Below are 18,513 nucleotides of genomic sequence, written 5' to 3'. Positions count from 1 at the left end.
GGTCCCTGGTGCCCAAAAGGTTGGGGACCTCTGCCCGACTGTCTTCCCAGCCCGGGGAGAAAGTGACCAGTCTGACTCCTTACCACAAAGGCCGCACAGCTTCCCAAAATAGGACGACGGGACGGAGACCTCCGCGTGGTGGTTCCCATCAAATCTCACCGAGAGGCCGAAATCCGTTTGGACCCGAACGAAAGTGCCACTCAGGCGTACGGACACTTGACCCCCGACCACGGAGACAGGCAAGGTAACTCGCTTTCCGTCCACCTGTAGGGTAGAGAGCCAAGAGCAGGAGAGGGGGGGGCTCCTCTCCCACTAATGTTTCCAGTAACAAGGAGTGTCCCTGCAGGAAGGGGGATCAGGAGTACTCACAGTGACCCTCCGCGCCTTCAGCAGCACAATCTGGGTCCCGTACACAGTTACGTTGACCGACTTGAGGTAGGAAACCTTGGTGTTGCTCCCGCGATGTTCATTGGTTGTCTGGATCTGGAAGGTGGGCTGATCAGGAGTGGCATTGCAGGTGGCAGTGAGCAGGTAGGTGCAATTCCCCATGAAATGGAAGAGACGACCGTCGTACGTCGTATAGTGGGGATCTCCAGAAACTACGCAGGGTGCAGAATCTTGGGGAGAAAACAGAGGGTGAAGTTTGGGAGAGAAAGTGGGGTTAGCCACCTCCCCCCTCCCCGACGTGGGCAGTGGACACATGAAAAGCTGTTTGCTCCCACAGATTAACCACAGCGGTATGTTTCTTATGTTCCTGAACATGGGCAGAGTGATTTTCTTCGTGAGGTGCCTACAGTCAACACTGGGGTTTTTTTCTGCTCCCCATTTTGATTCCCACAGCTATAAATATTTGCCCCTCAAATATCTCAAGGGAGATATTTGGGACTTATCAGTACTTGGAAAACAAAAAGAGGTTAAAAAAAGCCGAAAGGTATTCTCTACGACAATAAAAACCAGGTTGGTTCCGAAATCGGTAAAATGAAGACCCAGATTGTTGGGGGCAAATAATGCTGACTCTGTAAGCCCCTTAGAGAGGGCTGTAAAGCACTGAAGCGGTATATAAGTCTTAAGTGCTATTGCTATTGTTGTGATGCCAGGGGTCTTTGCTGAATTTCTCTTTTTTCCTGGTGTAACAGTGAACAACATTTCTTTCGTCAGAAAAACAAGATTTTGCTCTTACTTCTTGTATGAATCGTCAAGGGCTCCTGATTTTCTTTTGTTATCTTTTGTTATTCTGTTATTATTATTATTATTATTTTTAAAATTTATAAGCCGCCCCACTCCCGAAGGACTCTGGGCGGCTAACAATAAAAAACACATAAAACATAACAAACAACAATACAAAAACAATCATCCAGGGGTCAGGTTTTATAAACCCCAGGCCTGCCGGAAAAGCCAGGTCTTAAGTAGCTTACGGAAGACCAACAGGGTGGGAGCGGTCCTAATCTCCGGGGGGAGCTGATTCCAAAGCGTGGGCGCCATCACAGAGAAGGCCCTCCTCCGCGGTCCCGCCAAATGGCACTGCTTGGCTGACGGGGCCCGAAGGAGGCCCAGCCTGTGGGATCTAACCGGACGTAGGGAACTATGAGGTAGTAGGCGGTCTCGCAAATAGCCTGGCCCTCAGCCATATATGGCTTTAAAGGTAATGACCAACACCTTGAATTGGACCCAGAGACCAATAGGCAACCAGTGCAGCTCACGGAGGATAGGTGTAACGTGGGTGTATCGAGGAGCACCCACTATCACTCGCGCGGCTGCATTCTGGACCAACTGTAGTCTCCGAATACTTTTCAAGGGTAGCCCCATGTAGAGCGCGTTGCAGTAGTTCCTACTGTCATTGTTAAATAGATCTGTTATTTTTTACAACTGGAATTTTCACCTTACCTAACGTTCATGTCTGAAGTAATGACCGAAACAGTGAGACCTACTAGATTACAAGCTCTCCAAAGTACCAACCTGGAAGCTGTTCAGGAGTTGCCTGGTCCACGCTTGGTTCCTCTGGTGTAGGTTTGGGGGTATTAACAGGGTCCGTCAGCAGGGGCTGCGTGATGGTGGGACCAGAGGGCTGGGGACTTGGAGTAGAACTAGGTGGCCTGTCTGGTCTGGAGGTGCCAGTGGGAGGTTGCAATGAGGTTGTCAATTTGGTTGTTCCACTGGGGACAGTGATGTTGGGAAGGACAACTTTGGTGGGAGTAACTGGAGTGCTGCTCAGAGGTTCGTTCCTGGTGGGCACAGGAGTAACGAGTGGGGGGTGGCTGGGGGGACTTTTAGAAGTGGTAGAGCTGGTCAAGGTAGATCTGGGTCCGGAGGTCCCAGCGGGAGGTTGCAGTGACGTTGTCAGTTTGGGAGTAGAGGCTGCTCCACTGGGGACGGTGATGTTGGGAAGGGTAGCTGTGGTGGTGTGAATGGAAGGAACTGGGGTGGTGCTCTGAGTCCCTTGAGTGGTGGAACTCTTAGAAGTGGTAGAGCTGGAAGTTGATGGCTGGCTTGGCTTGGAGGTCCCACTGGTGGGTTGCAACGATGTTGTCAGTTTAGGAGTAGAGGCTGCCCCAGGGTGAATGGTGATGTCTGGAAGGGCAGCTTTGGTGGTGCTGGTGGGAGGAACTGGAGTGGTGCTCAGACTTTCATTCCTGGTAGGGACAGGAATATCCTGGCCGGTGGAACACTTAGTAGTAGTAGAGCTGGCCAGGGTAGAGCTGGAAGTTGGTGGCTGGCTTGGCCTGGAGGTCCCACTGGTTGGTTGCAACGATGTTGTCAGTTTGGGAGTAGAGCTTGTTCCACTGGGTGGGGTGATGTTGGGAAGGACAGTTTTGGTGGTGCTGACGGGAGGAACCGGAGTGGTGCTCGGAGCCCCTTGACTGGTGGAACTCTTAGAAGTGGTGGAACCAGTCAGGGGGTAGCTGGGGGAAGATGGCTTGTTTGGTTTGGAGGTCCCAGTGGCCGGTGGCAATGAAGTTGTCAATTTGGGAGTAGAGTTTGTTCCGGCGGGAATGGTGATGTTGGGAGGGCTACCTGTGGTGGTAGTGATCGGAGGAACAGGAGTGCTGGTCAGACTTTCATTCTTGCTGGGGACAGGAGTAACCTGGCTGGGGGAACTCTTAGAAGTGGTTGAACTGGGGGAAGGTGGCCTGCTTGGTCTGGAGGTCCCAGTGCTCGGTTGCAATGACGTCAGTTTGGGAGTAGAGGCTGCTCCACTGGGTAGGGTGATGTTGGGAAGGACATCCTTGGTGGTGGTGATGGGAGGAACCAGGGTGGTGGTCAGTGTCCCTTGGGCGGTAGAATGATTAGAAGTAGTAGAACTGGGGGAAGATGGTCTGCTTGGTCTGGGGATCCCAGTGGTCGGTTGCAATGACGACGTTGTCAGTTTGGGAGTAGAGGCTGCTCCACTGGGTAGGGTGATGTTGGGAAGGACAACCTCGGTGGTGGTGATGGGAGGAACTGGCGTGGTGGCCACACTTGCATTCCTGGTGGGCACAGGGGTGCTTGTAGTTACAGCAACTGGCCTGGTGGACGGGGCAGTGGAGCTGAGTGTTGCTGGGTGGGGCTGGGTCCCTGTGCTTTTTGTGGCAGTGGGTGCACTGGGTGTTGTAGGCTGGGAGATGGTAGAGTGTTCAGGTGGTACAGTCACCGCTGGTCCCTCAGCAGTTGGTGGAGCTGTCGAGTTGGTGCTTGGAGGCGCAGGAGTGGCTGGGTGCCCTGGAAAGAACAATTCTGAAATTAGAACCATCAGGGACAAGCCTCTTGGCGCCCCTACGAGGGGTACCTGTGGTCTTGTGTTCTTGGTTGCCAATAAACTGCACCTGTGGTCTTGTGTTCTTGGAGTCCCTATGAGAGCCTGTACCCCTCATAGGGACTCCAAGAGGTGTCGATCTACTCTGGGTTTCTTCTCCATTTTGTTCCTTTTTGTTGCAAACTTCTTGCGTGTCCTTTTTAAGGAAGCTTACCGTACACCATGTAATCGAAACCAGCGTCTCCCCTCTGCACAAAAGCACAGGGTGGACTGTTACACCTTGGCCTTTGTGTGCCCCATCTACCCACCCGGAGAGAAAACAGACAATACTGCCCACATCGTCTGCAGCCTATACCTTCATACCTATCTGTCTAGGTGTGCCAATCTCGCTTAGACTGCCTCACCTGCACACAGGCCCTTGTGCACCGAAATGTTATCCAACGACACGTCCAAGTAGGCGTTCCTTCCTCTGACAACCTCAAAAGTGATCTGGATTTGAGGAAAAGAGTCAATCATGGGGGTGTCCTTGGTGTTCTCTGAGCTGGGCTGTTTTCTTGCAGGCATTTCATTACCCAGACTAACTAGCCCTGACAATGTGACCCAGTTTGGATAATGAAGCAAACGACAAAGATCAGAGACCACCCTCATTTCAACACTGAGCTACAAATGTTCTCCTTTATTGGCAGTCAGTCACGGTTCATCTTACCCGAAAGTTGGGACTGCCGCAGATACGCAGACGTCTGTTCCGGCCTATCCCCCCCCCCCCACCAAGGCTTGCATCCCAAAACTTGTAAATGTGTGTGGTTGCCAATAAACTGCACCTGTGGTCTTGTGTTCTTGGGGCCCATCTGCCTCCTCTTCCACTAACCTTGCTTGGCTGTGCTCCGCCATACGGCAATCTCGCAGATCCATAGAGCCAGCTGGGACCCTGAGACCCTGTACGGTTCCAGAGGAGAACGGTGCTTCCCGAAGGTTCCTCCAGCAGGACCCGGAGCTGGGTCTCAACTTCCACAATGCTGTGCATGTGGTAGTAGAATTCAACGCAGGACTCCTGATTCATGCAGAACGATGGGCTGGAGAAACGCGTAGACTCATTCGGCTTCAGGTGGCCACCTTCTACGTAGATGTAGTAGCCTTCTAGAAAAAGGGGAGGGAGACCCACCAGGTCATCCACGGTCGTTGTATCAACCCTGACAGGAAAAGGCATCAGAGGAAGGAGATCGGGCCACGCAATATTGCCAGGGGTCCTTGGTGCGCTCGGAGTTTGGTTGTTTTTCTTGCAGACATTTCATGAAACGTCTGCAAGAAAACCACCCAGCTCAAAGAGCACCAAGGACCCCACAGTCGTCCTCCTCCTCCTTCTCTTCCTCCTCCTCCTTCCACAAACCCCCCTCCCTTCTAGCACAGCTGATGTTACTCAGTTTGGGTCATGAAATGTCTGCAAGAAAACAAGCAAGCTCAGAGAGCACCAAGGACCCCACAGTCCTCCTCCTCTACTTCCTCTTCCTCCTCCTCCTCCTCCTCCTCTCCTCAAACCCCCCTCCCTTCTAGCACTGCTGATGTTACCCAGTTTGGGTCATGAAATGCCTGCAAGAAAACAAACAAGCTCAGAGAGCACCAAGGACCTCTCATTTCAACCTTGAGCTGCAAATATTTTCCTTTGTTGGTACACAATACTGTGCCAAGTTTGAAGACCCCTGCCCAATTCCAAAGGGGTGGAGGAGATGAAATCGCCTTCTTGGGATGATCTCAGGCGTGTCTCCCCCTTCTTACCACCATGGGGGAAATCTCCAGGGGGGCCAGTGTCTTCAGTTGGGGTGCTCTGGTTTGTTCGTCTCCAGGTCTCATTCACAGACGCGCTCCAGCCACAGAAGGGGTCCATGTTGTTGTTGAAATCACAGCTGGCGAAAATATCTATGGGGCAGGGAAGCCAGCCAGGCAGAGTCAGCTGGGGTGGGCAGCAACCCCTGGCTGCTCTTCAACCCCACTCCCCCCACACCATTTGCCCACAGGGTCAGGGTTAGGCTACCTTCACAGGGAGAAATTGCCACATTGTCCACTGCCAGGCTGGGTTCCCCTGCATACACGCCTTCGAAGACAAACTAGAAGTGGAAAACCATGAGTGACCACCAGCTGTGAAGGATGCCCACGTGCTGCTACTCAGCTGTGTGTAGCATTGCAGGCAAGAGTTATTTTAATTCCCCTCTCTGAAATTGGACCTTCTGTGTTAACATCACTTGTCTGAGATGGTATAGGTTCTCCTGCTTGAGCAGGGGGCTGGACTAGAAGACCTCCAAGGTCCCTTCCATCTTCTATTCTATTCTATTCTATTCTATTCTATTCTATTCTATTCTATTCTATTCTATTCCTTATTCTATTCTATTCTATTCTGTTCTGTTCTGTTCTGTTCTGTTCTGTTCTATTCTATTCTATTCTATTCTATTCTATTCTATTCTATTCTATTCTATTCTGTTTTTATTCTAATTATAATTCTATTCCATTCCATATTTTCTTTTCTTCTCTTTTCTTCTCTTTTCTTCTCTTCTCTTCTCTTCTCTTCTCTTCCCTTCCCTTCCCTTCTCTCTTCTCTTCTCTTCTCTTCTCTTCTCTTCTCTTCTCTTCTCTTCTCTTCTCTTCTCTTCTCTTCTCTTCTCCTCTCCTCTCCTCTCCTCTCCTCTCCTCTTCTCTCCATTCCATTCCATTCCATTCCATTCCATTCATTGCCACACTGGTGGTAAAATCCCTCGACTGTTCATGCTCTGCAACGGGGACTCTCAACCCTAATCAGTTCAGCCTAGGTATGTGACAAGTACTCCACCAGTTGTGTAAAGCCAGACTACCAGGCAGTAAGCAGCTGTGTGGTTGGCAGGCTCTCTGCCAGCTGATCTAGACACGCTTGACTAAATACGAGTTGAGATCACACAGTAGTCATTAGGTGCCTTGGATTCTAGGGCAGGGGTCTCCAAACGTGGCCACTTAGAGGGGTGGACTTCAATACTCAGAATTTCCTGGCACTAATGCTTTGGATATCTATACCCATTGTGGCCTACTGATCCTCTTGTAATCCCTTTCTCTGCAATCTCCCTGATCTAGGGGGGTAGGAGAAACAAACGCAGCCATGGATGGCTGGGTAATTCTGGGAATTGAAGTCCACAAATCTTAAAGTTGCTGAGTTTGGAGACACTTGTTCTGGGCATGCAGAGGTGGGCACTCTCAACAGGAGAGATGTTCCAGATTGGAAGTCTGTGTGGTGGAATGTAGTCTGGATTCCCAGGAGGGAGAGGCTGCACTCCAAAGGTGAAAGAGGAAGCACAGTTTGTGTGGGAGAAAGAGGGTGAAGACAGTTCCTCCCTATTACCTCCCAGAGTATATATTTTACATGAAAATAGTCTGCTTCAGTTTGGCAAGATTCTGTCAATAACAATAAAGAAAACTCTGTGTGTCATTTTTGGTTTTTCGAGCCTGGCAATCTGTCACGTGAGTAGAGGTAGTCCTTGACCATTTTGTTTAGTGACCATTTGAAGCTGTAACAGCACTGAAACTTACGACTGTTTTTCACACTTACGGCTGTAACAGCATCCCCAGGGTCACGTGACCCAAAATTCAGAAGCGTGTGTTTATGACGGTTGCCGTGTCCCAGGGCCACGTGACCCCTTTTTGCTTTGCGAACTCAACGGGGGAAGGTAGGTCCACTTAACAACTCTATTACCAACTTAACAGCTGCAGTGATTCACTTAATAACTGTGTCAAGAAAGGTCACAAAATGGGGGGCAAACTCATTTAACACCTGTCTCATTTTGCAATGGAAATTTTGGGCAACCCCCCCCCCCCGTTGACCACCTTACCTGTATGTCCCCCTTCCCGGTATAATTAGCAAAACTCCCCCTCCAGTCGGGACCATGCTCCCCTCTGAGAGTCAGCAGCGGGACCCCCAGGTCTCCCCCTATTTATAGGAAACACATAAATGAAGTTTACTCCAGGGTGTGCCTGCTCGGAGGCTCTTTGGGAGGGGAGGGGGGCGTCCCTTTCAGAAAGCCCAGGAACTTGCCTGGGGGAGCCGCGTAGATCTTCAGGGCTGTATCGTTGGAGACGCCATGGAGAGTGTAGCGGAACGTCAGGCGCAGGCACCCTCCCGAGGAATTGAACGTGGGGCTCTTCAGAAAACCACTTCCTCGGGTTGCCTCATCAAAAGAATCCAGCAACATGAAGGAACCAACTAGGGCGAGAGTTGAAAGGGTCTGAGTTGGCTTTGGGACAAGAGCCGGCGTGGGGGGAAGAGCAAGTTTGAAAAGGCTGAGAGCGTGCTAGGCAGCCTGGGCAATAAAAACCTCTGGTGCCCATCACGAGACAACAGGAGAGGTGTACAGCTCATAGTCCACGCTCTCCTCAACAGCAGCTCAGTCCCGGTGAGTCAAGATTCAAGAATTTCAGTGAAACTCCACCTTGACAGCCTCACCCATAAGGTACTTTACCCCCAGTTCTTGGGTTCAAGCTCCCCGATGGCGGTGTGGGTGATTCCAGCTTCCTTGATGGCGCTACGCACGGAGAGGTGGACACCATCAACTGGTAGGACATTTCCCGCTGGATCCAACTAGGAATCCGGGTTTCATGATCTTAACCCTTGTCCACCAGCACTTGCACAGCCTCTGCTTAACAACTTTAACACTGATTCCCAGCGGAAAGCCAAATGGGCTGCTGAATGCTCAAGACACAGGAAGACGCAGAGATGACCCCACAAAAACAAGGCGCCAGGGTTGAACAACCACGTCAGCAATGGACAACCCTGAATAGGATTCACTCCTCACACGGCGTCTGCCAGAATTCCCTGTATAAATGGGGTGCAGCATCCTCCCCTCGGGGGGACTGTGGGTCCCAGGTCAAACTACGGGTCACATTGTACCAGCTGTAAGCCGAAGGCATCTCCCTTTCTGGTATCTGATTTCTTTCATATGAACGGTGCTCATCTTAAGTGGTTAGATGGCCTTGCCCCACACATATTCACCTCCAGGCCGAGAGAAGTCATCCGATGGCCCCACACCAGGCATGTTCGTGGGGCCACTCCACTGTCCCCAAGCCACATCTCCCTCTTCTGGGTTGCTCCATCCACAGAGGTCAGTTGGATTATCAAAATCGCATTTGGTCACACAGGCTGTAGGAGAAGGAGGGGGGAATTAATGAGACCCCCCCATACAGCAAGACCCTTCTTCCCCAAAGCAGTGTTTCTCAACCTTGGCGACTTTAAGGTGGGTGGACTTCAACTCCCAGAATTCCACAGCCTGAATTCTACCCCGTCGAGCGGAAAGATTGCAGAGGAAGGGATTACAAGAGAGTAAGCAGGCCACAATGGGTATATATATCAAAAGGAATGTATTACTGCCAGGGAATTCTGGGAGTTGAAGTGTACCCATCTTAAACTTGCCAAGGCTGAGAAACACGACCCTGAAGTGTGAATGTGGTGAGGGTTTGTGAGAAATTTACTTACGTGAACAAGGTCCCAGCTGGATGAAGATGGAGTCCACAGCCAGTGTAATTTCATTTGTGCTGATCTGTTTGGCTCTGAAAACAACCTGAATAGAAAGACAGATCAGGGTTTGTTTCTGCTCTCTAAATAGGGCATTTACAAAACCCAAGAGTTATGTTGATTGCTTTATGAAACACAGATCGGACAAAGGCAAATGCTTACGGTGTAAAAGATCCACTTGGTGAGAGCTTAGGGTGGGCCAACTATGAGATATAACCAAGATACCATTGAGGGGCTGGACTAGAAGACCTTCAAGATCCCTTTCAAATCTGTTATGCTGTCATTCTGTTATATATTTGGGTTTGGGAGTGTCGGTTGTCCTCCTGTCCTCTTGCTTCTCTTTATGTTTCCTTGTTTTTAAGACGGGTTTCTGTTTGTTTTTAACTGTCTAGTTTTTGTTGAATGCTGCCCGGAGTCACTTTGATGAGATGGGCAGCTATATTGAATTGTTAGATAAAATAAAATAATAATAATAATAAAATAAAATAAAATAAAATAATAAAATAAAATAAAACAACAAATTAAATAAAAAGTAAAATAATAAAAAATAAAATAAAAAAAATAAAAAATAAAAATAAAACAATAACAAATAAAATAAAAAGTAAAATAATAAATAATAAAATAATAAATAATAAAATAAAATAATAAAATAAGAAGTAAAAAAATAAAAAATAAAATAAAATAAAACAATAAAATGTAAAATAAAACAATAACAAATAAAATAAAACAAAACAATACAATGTAAAATAAAACAATAAAAAATAAAATAAAAAGTAAACAAAACAAAACAAAATATAAAACAAAACAAAACAAAATGCAAACTAAGAATGCCGTGTCTGAATTGCAAAGAGGCTGAAAGAAAACCCTTTAAGTCTCCTTCGCGGGAGGCACCCTGGAGAAGGCAGCAGGACCTGCGTATAAATAATCCTCAACTTACGACCGATCGCTTAGTGACCGTTCGAAGTTACGACTCACTCCCTCCAAAAGGGACTTACGACCTGGTTACGAAGTTCTGACCTGGCCCCCACCCCTCGTGGGTCACGTGGCTGCCTTTTGGGATGCTTGGAAACCCGCCCGCATCTACAGCTGTTTGCAGTCACCTGACCCCGGTTTCCATTTTGGCTGGAAAACGGGGCTGGCTTCCAGATCCCCACAAAACAGCCAGACAATAGCAGGAAGAGGGTTTGCTTAACAACCAGGGTGTTCGCTTTACGACTGCCGCGCTCGCTTTACGCCATGCAAAAAATTGTAATGACCCCGGCCATGTGGTGACTTGCTTTACGACCACCGCGACATATGACCGCCACCGCCAGGCTCGATGACGGTCAGAAGTTGAGGACTCCTTGTGCCCCCCCCCTTTCCCCGCCACTTGCCTTGAAGGGGCGCTGAGCCTGGGCAGGAACCGTCACGGCCCCGCTCAGCCAGGACGCGCTCTGCATTCCCCTCCGGGTCCACAAGGGGGCGACGCTGCCCGAGGCGTCCCGGATCTCGACGCTCAGCTGGCCCTCCATGCTGAGGCTGTACAAATAATACAGGAAGCGCACGCAGACCTCCGCCCCGGCCAGGTCCACCTCTGGGCTTTCCAGTTGTGCGAACGGCCCAGCAGCTGGATAGATGTAATAGTCTCCTGGAAAGGGAGAAGCCCTGGACTTTTTAGGGGGGGGGGCGACCAGGCCTCGCCAGCTGCACCCCGAAGGGCAGAGCTCTGCGGGAGGGTCACTTGGCTTGCTGCAGACCGTGGGGAAGCTCAGCCAGGAGAAGCCGGGCCCCCCCGGATGAAGGCAGCAGCAGCAGCAGGGAGACACCCTGGCACGGGATCCAGGGGCAGCCCCTGCCAACCCGAGGGGCGCCTGCCCATCTTAGGGCCTCTCGGAGGTGCTGGCCCGAGAGGGGCCTAGCAGAGCCTCCGCGGAAGAGACTGGGGGTCACCGTGAAGCTCTTACTCCGTGCGATGTCTCCCTCGGGGGGTCCAGGGCTCTCCCCGGGCCTCTGCCCACGCTCTCGGAGCCACTGGCTGTCGGGGGGCGCGCTCCAGTCGCAGAAGGGGCGGTCGGCGTTGTCAAAGTCGCAGTAGTCTGAGGGGAAGGGGGAGCAAAGGGTCAGCCCCTCCGGCCACCGGGACGTAGCCCGCCAGGCGCGAGAGAGGCTGGGTTTCCCAGCTCCGGGAAGGCACCGGCTTGGCACTGCAGGGCCACCCCCTGCGTGGGGAGGGAGGAAGGGGCTTGGCGCTGTGGGACCTTCTCCTTGGCCCCTCTGCCCCCAAAGGTCCCGGGGCCTGCTGGGCAGCTGCACAGAAGATGCTCCTTGCTCCCTCTGGGCCAGAGGCAGGCCAGAGGTCAGGTTGACCAGCCAGGGAAGGGAGGGAGGGAAACACTACTCACAGTCCGTGCTCAGGGCCTTCTGTGGGGTCTCCACACCTGGGGCTGAGTGTGCCCTGAAAGGGAGAGGCAGGGAGGGTTAACTTCTGCACGGAGGCAAAATAGAAGGCAGAGCCCCCTGCCCCACGCCCATCTCCCCTCCACTTTACTGCAGCAGGAGGGACAATGGGACAGGCTACCACCCAGAGATCCCCCCGAGGAGCTGCCTTTCATTTTAACCTGCTTTGGCTCGGCCGGCCTTGCCCAGCCCTGGGGAGGGCTAAAAGGCCGCTCCTAACAGCAGCAGGAACACAGATCTCTGCCTTCAAATCCAATTCAGCCCCTTCCAGTCCTCGCTTCTGTGCAGAAAATATCCTAGAATCCCAGAATCAAAGGGCTGGGAGGGTCCCGGCAGGTCATCTAGTCTAACCCCTTGCTCAAGGCAGGAGAGACCTTGTTCCATCCCAGTCAAATGGTTGTCCAGTCTTATCGCTTCTGGATTTTACGATGAAAAAAAAATGTGAAATTTTGATTTTGCTGATTGATGGGTTTGCTGTTATAGAAACGACTAGTGTTTATTATTGTGCAGAAATAAAGAAGTCGAGGCTAGTCTGCCTTCTACTGTGCTTGAAAGAGTCGGAATTCTGCACTTTTTTTTCTTTTTTCCCTTCTACCCGATACTTTTTCCTTTTCCCCCTCTCCCCCGCTGGTTTCCCATTATTTTCATTTTTCAAAAATTATTTTCTATTCTGCCAAACTAATAAACAAAAATTGTAATGTAGGAAATTTCTTCTTACTTCTAGGTTGGATTTCTCTTCGACAAACCTCACCCATTATATTTCTTGCTTTGCCCTTTGGAGAGTAGCACGATCCTCTCTTCTTTATGACAACCCCTCAAACACTGCCCCCCCCCCGTATTCCTTCTCTTCAATAAGACATATCTTACTTCTTCAGCTGTTCGTCATATAGAATAGAATAGAATAGAATAATAAAATACAGAATAGAATAAAATAGAATAGAATAATAAAATACAGAATAGAATAAAATAGAATAGAATAATAAAATACAGAATAGAATAGAATAGAATAATAAAATATAGAATAGAATAGAAATAGAATAGAACAGAACAGAAATACAACACAATAGGAACAGAATATAGAATAGAATAGAATACAGAATAGAATAGCAGTTAGCAGTTAGCAGTTAGAGGGCAGTACTGCAGGCCACTTTAGCTGACTGTGTTCAGCAGGTCAGCAGTTCAAATCTCACCGGCTCAAGGTTGACTCAGCCTTCCATCCTTCCGGGGTAGGTAAAATGAGGACCCAGATTGTTGGGGGCAATGTAAATATATATATACATTGCTTACTGGTATACACCGCTTAGAGAGTGCTTGCACTTAAAGCGGTATATAAGTCTCATCAATAAATAAATAAAATAAATAACAGAATAGAATATAGAATAGAATACAATAGAAAAAAGAATAGAATAGAAATACATCAGAATAGGAACAGAATATAGAATAGAATAGAAAAGAATAGAATAGAATAGAATAACAAAATACAGGAATAGAATAGAATAGAATAGAATAGAATAGAATAGAATAGAATAGAATAGAATAGAAATACAACAGAATACAGAATAGAATAGAAAAGAATAGAATAATAAAATACAGAAATAGAATAGATATACAACAGAATAGGAACAGAATATAGAATAGAATAGGAATAGAATAGAATAATAAAATACAGAAATAGAATAGAATAGAATAGAATAGAACAGAACAGAAAGCTGGAAGGTCTTCATTGTCAAAATCCTTCCTAATAGAAGAGACCTTGGAGGTCATGTAGTCCACCCCTCTGTTCAAGCAGGAGACCCTATCCTATACCATTTCAGACAAATGGCTGTCCACTCTCTTCTTAAAAACCTCCCGTGTTGAATCACCCACAACTTCTGAGGGCAAGCCGTTTTATTGATTAATTCTCCATCCCTGTCCTAAGGAAATTTGTCCTAAGTTCTAGGACGGTTCTCTCCTTGGTTAGTCTCCATTCGTTGCTTATATGGTTTCGCTTCGAAACCGTTCATTATCTTTGCGGCTCTGCCTGGAACCGAGGGACGTTGCCTAGAGATGGATCCATCCCTTGGTTTAATCATCTAAGCGCTGCGGCTTACCTGGCGGGTCCGGTCGCCAGGAGGCCCTCCAGGGTCAGGAGCAGCAGCACCAGGCCAGCCTTCTCGCAGCCCATTCTGGGAAGCGGTTGGAGCTAAGAGCGAGAGGATCTCCCGTTCCGCTTAATATAGTTGGGCTCGGATCCCCACCCACCCTCCGTGGGCAGAGGGCAAAAGGCTGTTAACCCAAGTGTCTGCCTTGTCGAACCTTGTACTTTCCCCTTCACCACTGGGGCTTGACGTGCTGATGTCTCATGGGGTGAGGCCCCGGGCAAAGATCCAAAGAAGGGGGGGCAAATCGGCAGGCAGAAGATTTGGGGAGCAATGGAGCACCCAACAGCCAACCTGGAAGAGCGTCAGCCTCCTCTGTTGGTTCACACACTGTCTTCTCCAGTGGGGCGGGGGTCTCTGGGGCACGTACTTCCCTGGGATCTCCAGAGAAGACTCAGGTGGCCTCAGAGCACTGTGGCCCCAGCTTCCAGAGGCTTTGATTGGCTTGACAAGTACCCACAGCATCCTTGAAGCCGGTTTCAAAGGTGGGGGGGGGGTTTCCCTGTGCTGCCATCCAGCGAGGGAGGGGTGATTAGAGAGTTTTGCTGGCTAGGGAGGAGGGCCACAGACCCTCTGCATCACAAGGGTAATTTGAAACCAAGGGTGAATGGATGCCAAGTAACACCGGATAAAAAATTGTCACCAGGTAAGAAATTGGAGGGTAGCCCCTTCCACTCCATAAGCTTAAGCAAATTGCACCTCACTCTCTTTCTAAAGTGTCCCCCCCCCCACTTCTCCCAGGTTTCTGGTGCCAGCGTGTTTTTGTTTCTGCCTTCCAGATTAAAAAAAAAAAAGATTTATTGAACGTAGTTGATCTTTGATCAGGCCACTTATTTATCAGATTGTCGGAATGCTCTGGAGATAGCGTTAACACAAAATACTGCCTGATGTTCTGATGTGCGCGGGGTGTGGTGCGGCAGATCCCAGCTGATTGTTGAAAATCGTCCTCTTTCACAGGGTGGTGTGTGTCACTGGGGAAGAAGAGTTGAATAGGGGGAAACAGGTGTGGCCCTGCAGGCAGTCATCTTGAATACTTCAGTGATGTGCGATTTGGAGGAAGAAACGGATGCTTATGCACCTGCAGACGAGGCAGAATTGGTTGGGACAACAAATGTGGTAGATGTCAGAAACAGGAATATTGTCTGAAGACAGGAGAAGAAGCAACGGATGGAAACCAATCAAGTAGAGAAGCAGCCTAGAACTAAGGAGGAATTTCCTAACAGTGAGAACAATTAACCGGTGGAACTGCCTGCCTCCAGAGGTTGTGGGTGCTCCAACACTGGAAGTTTTGAAGAAGAGACTGGACAGCCATTTGTCTGAGATGGTATTATAGGGCCGTGGTGGCGAACCTATGGCATGGGTACCACAGGTGGCACGCAGAGCCCTCTCTGTGGGCATGCGCACCGTCACCCTAGTCCTAGTCCTTCAGCTGGGTTTTATAAAACCTTTTCGCTTTAGGTCTCCGCCGCCGTGTGCAAAAAATAAAAAATCAATCAGTCAATTTCAACTTCTCGCAGGGAAAAAAAGGTCTCGCAAAGTTGGAATTCATTGACTGAACATTTTAGTCCCACCCAGTCTGCTGTTACCACCAAAGCCACGCCCACTCAATGGGCCACACCCACTCAATGGGCCACACCCACCCGGCACCCGATGATACATAAGTAGGTTTTGGGTTGCATTTTGGGCACTCGGTCTCTAAAAGGTTCACCATCACTGCTATAGGGTCTCCTACTTGAGCAGGGGGTTGGATTACAAGACCTCCCAAGATCCCTTCCGTTAGTCCAGGGCAGTGTTTCTCAACCTTGACAATTTTAAGGCATGTGGACTACAACTCACAGAATTCCACAGCCAGCATTGCTGGCATTGCTGGCTGTGGAATTCTGGGAGTTGAAGTCCACATGCCTTAAAATTGTCAAGGTTGAGAAACACTGGTCCAGGGGTAGGCAACCACGGCTCTTTTAGGACTCATGGACTTCAACTCCCAGAATCCCTGAGTCAGCCATGCTGGCTCAGGAATTCTGGGAGTTGAAGCCCATGAGTCCTAAAAGAGCCGAGGTTGCCTACCCCTGCGTTAGTCTGTTAAAAATTAGGAAAGATCTGGACAATGAAGACCTGGGCGGAAAATATCCAAATGAAATTTAGGACACAAAAGTAAAGGTTCTTTAACTGAACAAGAAACCCAACACAGAGCTATATAAATAACTGGCTTGGTAACCACATTGGTAAGAAAGATTGTCACCGATTGCAAAACAAATGTGAATTGGCAAATCCAATGAATTTGCAAAACAGGCAAAAGCAGATTTAGGCTGAGAGGGGCTGGGCTCCCCTTTGTAGAGCAGTGTTTCTCAACCTTGACCATTTTAAGGCATGTGGACTTCAATTCCCAGAATTCCACAGCCAGCAATGCTGGCTGTGGAATTCTGGGAGTTGAAGTCCACATGCCTTAAAATGGTCAAGGTTGAGAAACACTGTTGTAGAGGATTACAGAGGCTGCAGAGACCCCGGACAGGGTCCGTCTTCACCCCTTCCTGCCGTTCAGGAGTGGGAGTCTGCAAAAGGCAACTGGGTGGAAAACCACATTTTATTAATTTTTATTCGTTTGAATGACCATCGCTTTCAGAAGGGGACTCTGGGCGGCGCACAATGAAGTGTTAAAATTTAAAAACAGTCTACAGTATATAAAAGTTAGATTGAGAAGGAGGCAAGGATATTGGGCAACATGATATCAATAGCAGAGATTTTCAGGTTTCTAGGTTCTATTATCTCCAAGGACTTCAAATGCTCATTTTTCATTAGAACCATCACTAAAAAGGCACGACAAGTAATGTTCTTCCTGCATCAACTCACAAAGCTCCAGGGGTAGGCAACCTTGGCTCTTTTATGGCTCGTGGACTTCAACTCCCAGAATTCCTGAGGCAGCTGGCTCAGACCGTCGCAGGAGCTGCTGATCCAGTTCTGCAGCGGAATTTTTGAGTCTGTGATTTCCACCTCAATAACTTTCTGGTTTGGCACAGCAACCAAATAGGGCAGGTACAGATTTCAATGGATGGTTAGGACTGCGGAAAAAACAATGGCAACCAGCCTGCCTTCCGTTGAGGACCTGTACACTGCACGAGCCAGTAAGAGGGCTGAGAAATTATCTACAGACCTCTCACATCCTGGACATAAACTGTTTCAGCTTCTCTCAGCATGCCGCTATAGACATATAGTTTTTTCCAACATGCCATCACTCTGCTGAAGACTTAATTGCCACAGCATGTCTCATTTTTTCTTATGATTTATTAGTTGTTGTTTGTAACTGTTGTAACTATGGTTATGACCTGCGGCCTATTACTTGCTGTTTATATGTACACTGTGAGCTTATGCACCCAAGACAAATTCCTTGTGTGTCCGATAACACTTAGCCAATAAAGAACTGTATTCTATTCTACATTCTATTATTCCATCTATTCTATTCTATATTATTATTCTATGCTATTCTATTCTAATTCTATTCTATTCTCATTCCATTCCATATTCTATTCTATATTATTATTCTATGCTATTCTGTTCTAATTCCATCTATTCTATTCTCATTCCATATTCTATTCTATATTATTATTCTATGCTATTCTATTCTAATTCCATCTATTCTATTCTATATTATTATTCTATTCTATTCTTATTCCATTCCATTCTATTTTATTCTTATTCCATTCTATTCTATATTATTCTATGCTATTCTATTCTAATTCCATCTATTCTATTCTCATTCTATTCCATATTCTATTCTATATTATTATTCTATGCTATTCTATTATAATTCCATTTATTCTATTCTCAGTCTATTCTAGATTTTATTATTCTATTCTACTCTACTCTATCCAGGGGACTCCAAACTTGGCCATGTCAAGACTGGTGGACTTCAACTCCCAGAATTCCCTGCCCAGCCTTCTGGGAATTGAAATCCACCAGTCTTAACGTGGCCAGGTTTGGAGACCCGATCTAGTCCAAAGGCCAAGGAAGGGCTTTCGAGCCATTAACCAGCCCCACGGGCCTCCCTGCTCCCCCCCATGGGGCTGCAGAGGTCGCTTTAAGAACGTTCACTTCAGCTCCCAGAATCCCCCAGCCTGGCTGAGGCATTCTGGGGGCAGAGATTCCGCTCTTTCTTCAATGCCGAGCTTCCCTAGGCCCAAATGGGGCAGAAAAGGAACAACAGGCACTCTGCGCAAGCTCAGAGACCCCCTGACGCCCAGATCACACCTTTACCGCTGGCGTGACGTCATTTTATACAGACGCGGCCTCCCGCGTGACGTCACCGCGCGCCGCAGCGCAAAAACGCCTCCGACAGAGGGAGGCCAGGCTGGGAACTTATTAAAAAAAAAGAGGGCGGGGCCGGGAGCGCGCCTGAGGTGACGTTCGCGGCGTCGCCCCGCAGTCTTGAGGGGAGGCGCGCCGGCGAGAGCGGGGGGTCACGTCCAACGACGTCGCTCCCCCCCTTCCCTCCCCGCCCCGCCGCTCCCCCGGCACGTGACACCTGCCGTCCGCCCGCCTGCGCGCCTTCGGGAGAGCCCGCATCACGTGACCCGGAGGAGGGAGGCCATCTTGGTTACAAACACAAACAAGCGGCGAGAGGAGGAAGGAGCGCGAGACGCGGAGCCGCAGAGCCGTGGACGCCGTCGCGGCCTCTTTCTCCTCCTCCTCCTCCG

General features: G+C 48.9%; 1 protein-coding gene across 1 annotated transcript in view; it reads right to left on the bottom strand.

Moving 5' to 3' along the window:
• The window catches only part of ZAN (zonadhesin), a 30,767-nt gene extending 16,904 nt beyond the window's left edge, over positions 1 to 13,863 (bottom strand). Inside the window, exons 1-15 of the mRNA XM_039324856.1 lie at positions 13,778 to 13,863; positions 11,633 to 11,685; positions 11,195 to 11,326; positions 10,625 to 10,878; positions 9,213 to 9,297; positions 8,733 to 8,879; positions 7,779 to 7,946; positions 7,576 to 7,673; positions 5,760 to 5,832; positions 5,504 to 5,644; positions 4,599 to 4,867; positions 4,135 to 4,219; positions 1,957 to 3,696; positions 370 to 617; positions 84 to 264 (exon numbers count right to left, since the gene is read on the bottom strand). Of these exons, the coding sequence (XP_039180790.1) occupies positions 84 to 264; positions 370 to 617; positions 1,957 to 3,696; positions 4,135 to 4,219; positions 4,599 to 4,867; positions 5,504 to 5,644; positions 5,760 to 5,832; positions 7,576 to 7,673; positions 7,779 to 7,946; positions 8,733 to 8,879; positions 9,213 to 9,297; positions 10,625 to 10,878; positions 11,195 to 11,326; positions 11,633 to 11,685; positions 13,778 to 13,851 (3,748 nt within the window). The 5' untranslated portion in view covers positions 13,852 to 13,863. The remainder of the gene's footprint in view (positions 1 to 83; positions 265 to 369; positions 618 to 1,956; positions 3,697 to 4,134; positions 4,220 to 4,598; positions 4,868 to 5,503; positions 5,645 to 5,759; positions 5,833 to 7,575; positions 7,674 to 7,778; positions 7,947 to 8,732; positions 8,880 to 9,212; positions 9,298 to 10,624; positions 10,879 to 11,194; positions 11,327 to 11,632; positions 11,686 to 13,777) is intronic.
• Between the last annotated feature and the right edge of the window lie 4,650 nt (positions 13,864 to 18,513).

Source organism: Crotalus tigris, unplaced genomic scaffold (assembly GCF_016545835.1).
Source record: "Crotalus tigris isolate CLP2741 ecotype Arizona unplaced genomic scaffold, ASM1654583v1 scf7180000024309.744930, whole genome shotgun sequence".
In the NCBI taxonomy this organism is placed as follows: domain Eukaryota; kingdom Metazoa; phylum Chordata; class Lepidosauria; order Squamata; family Viperidae; genus Crotalus; species Crotalus tigris.
Note: the sequence above shows the minus strand (reverse complement) of the source record. Positions and strands in the feature narration are given on the sequence as shown.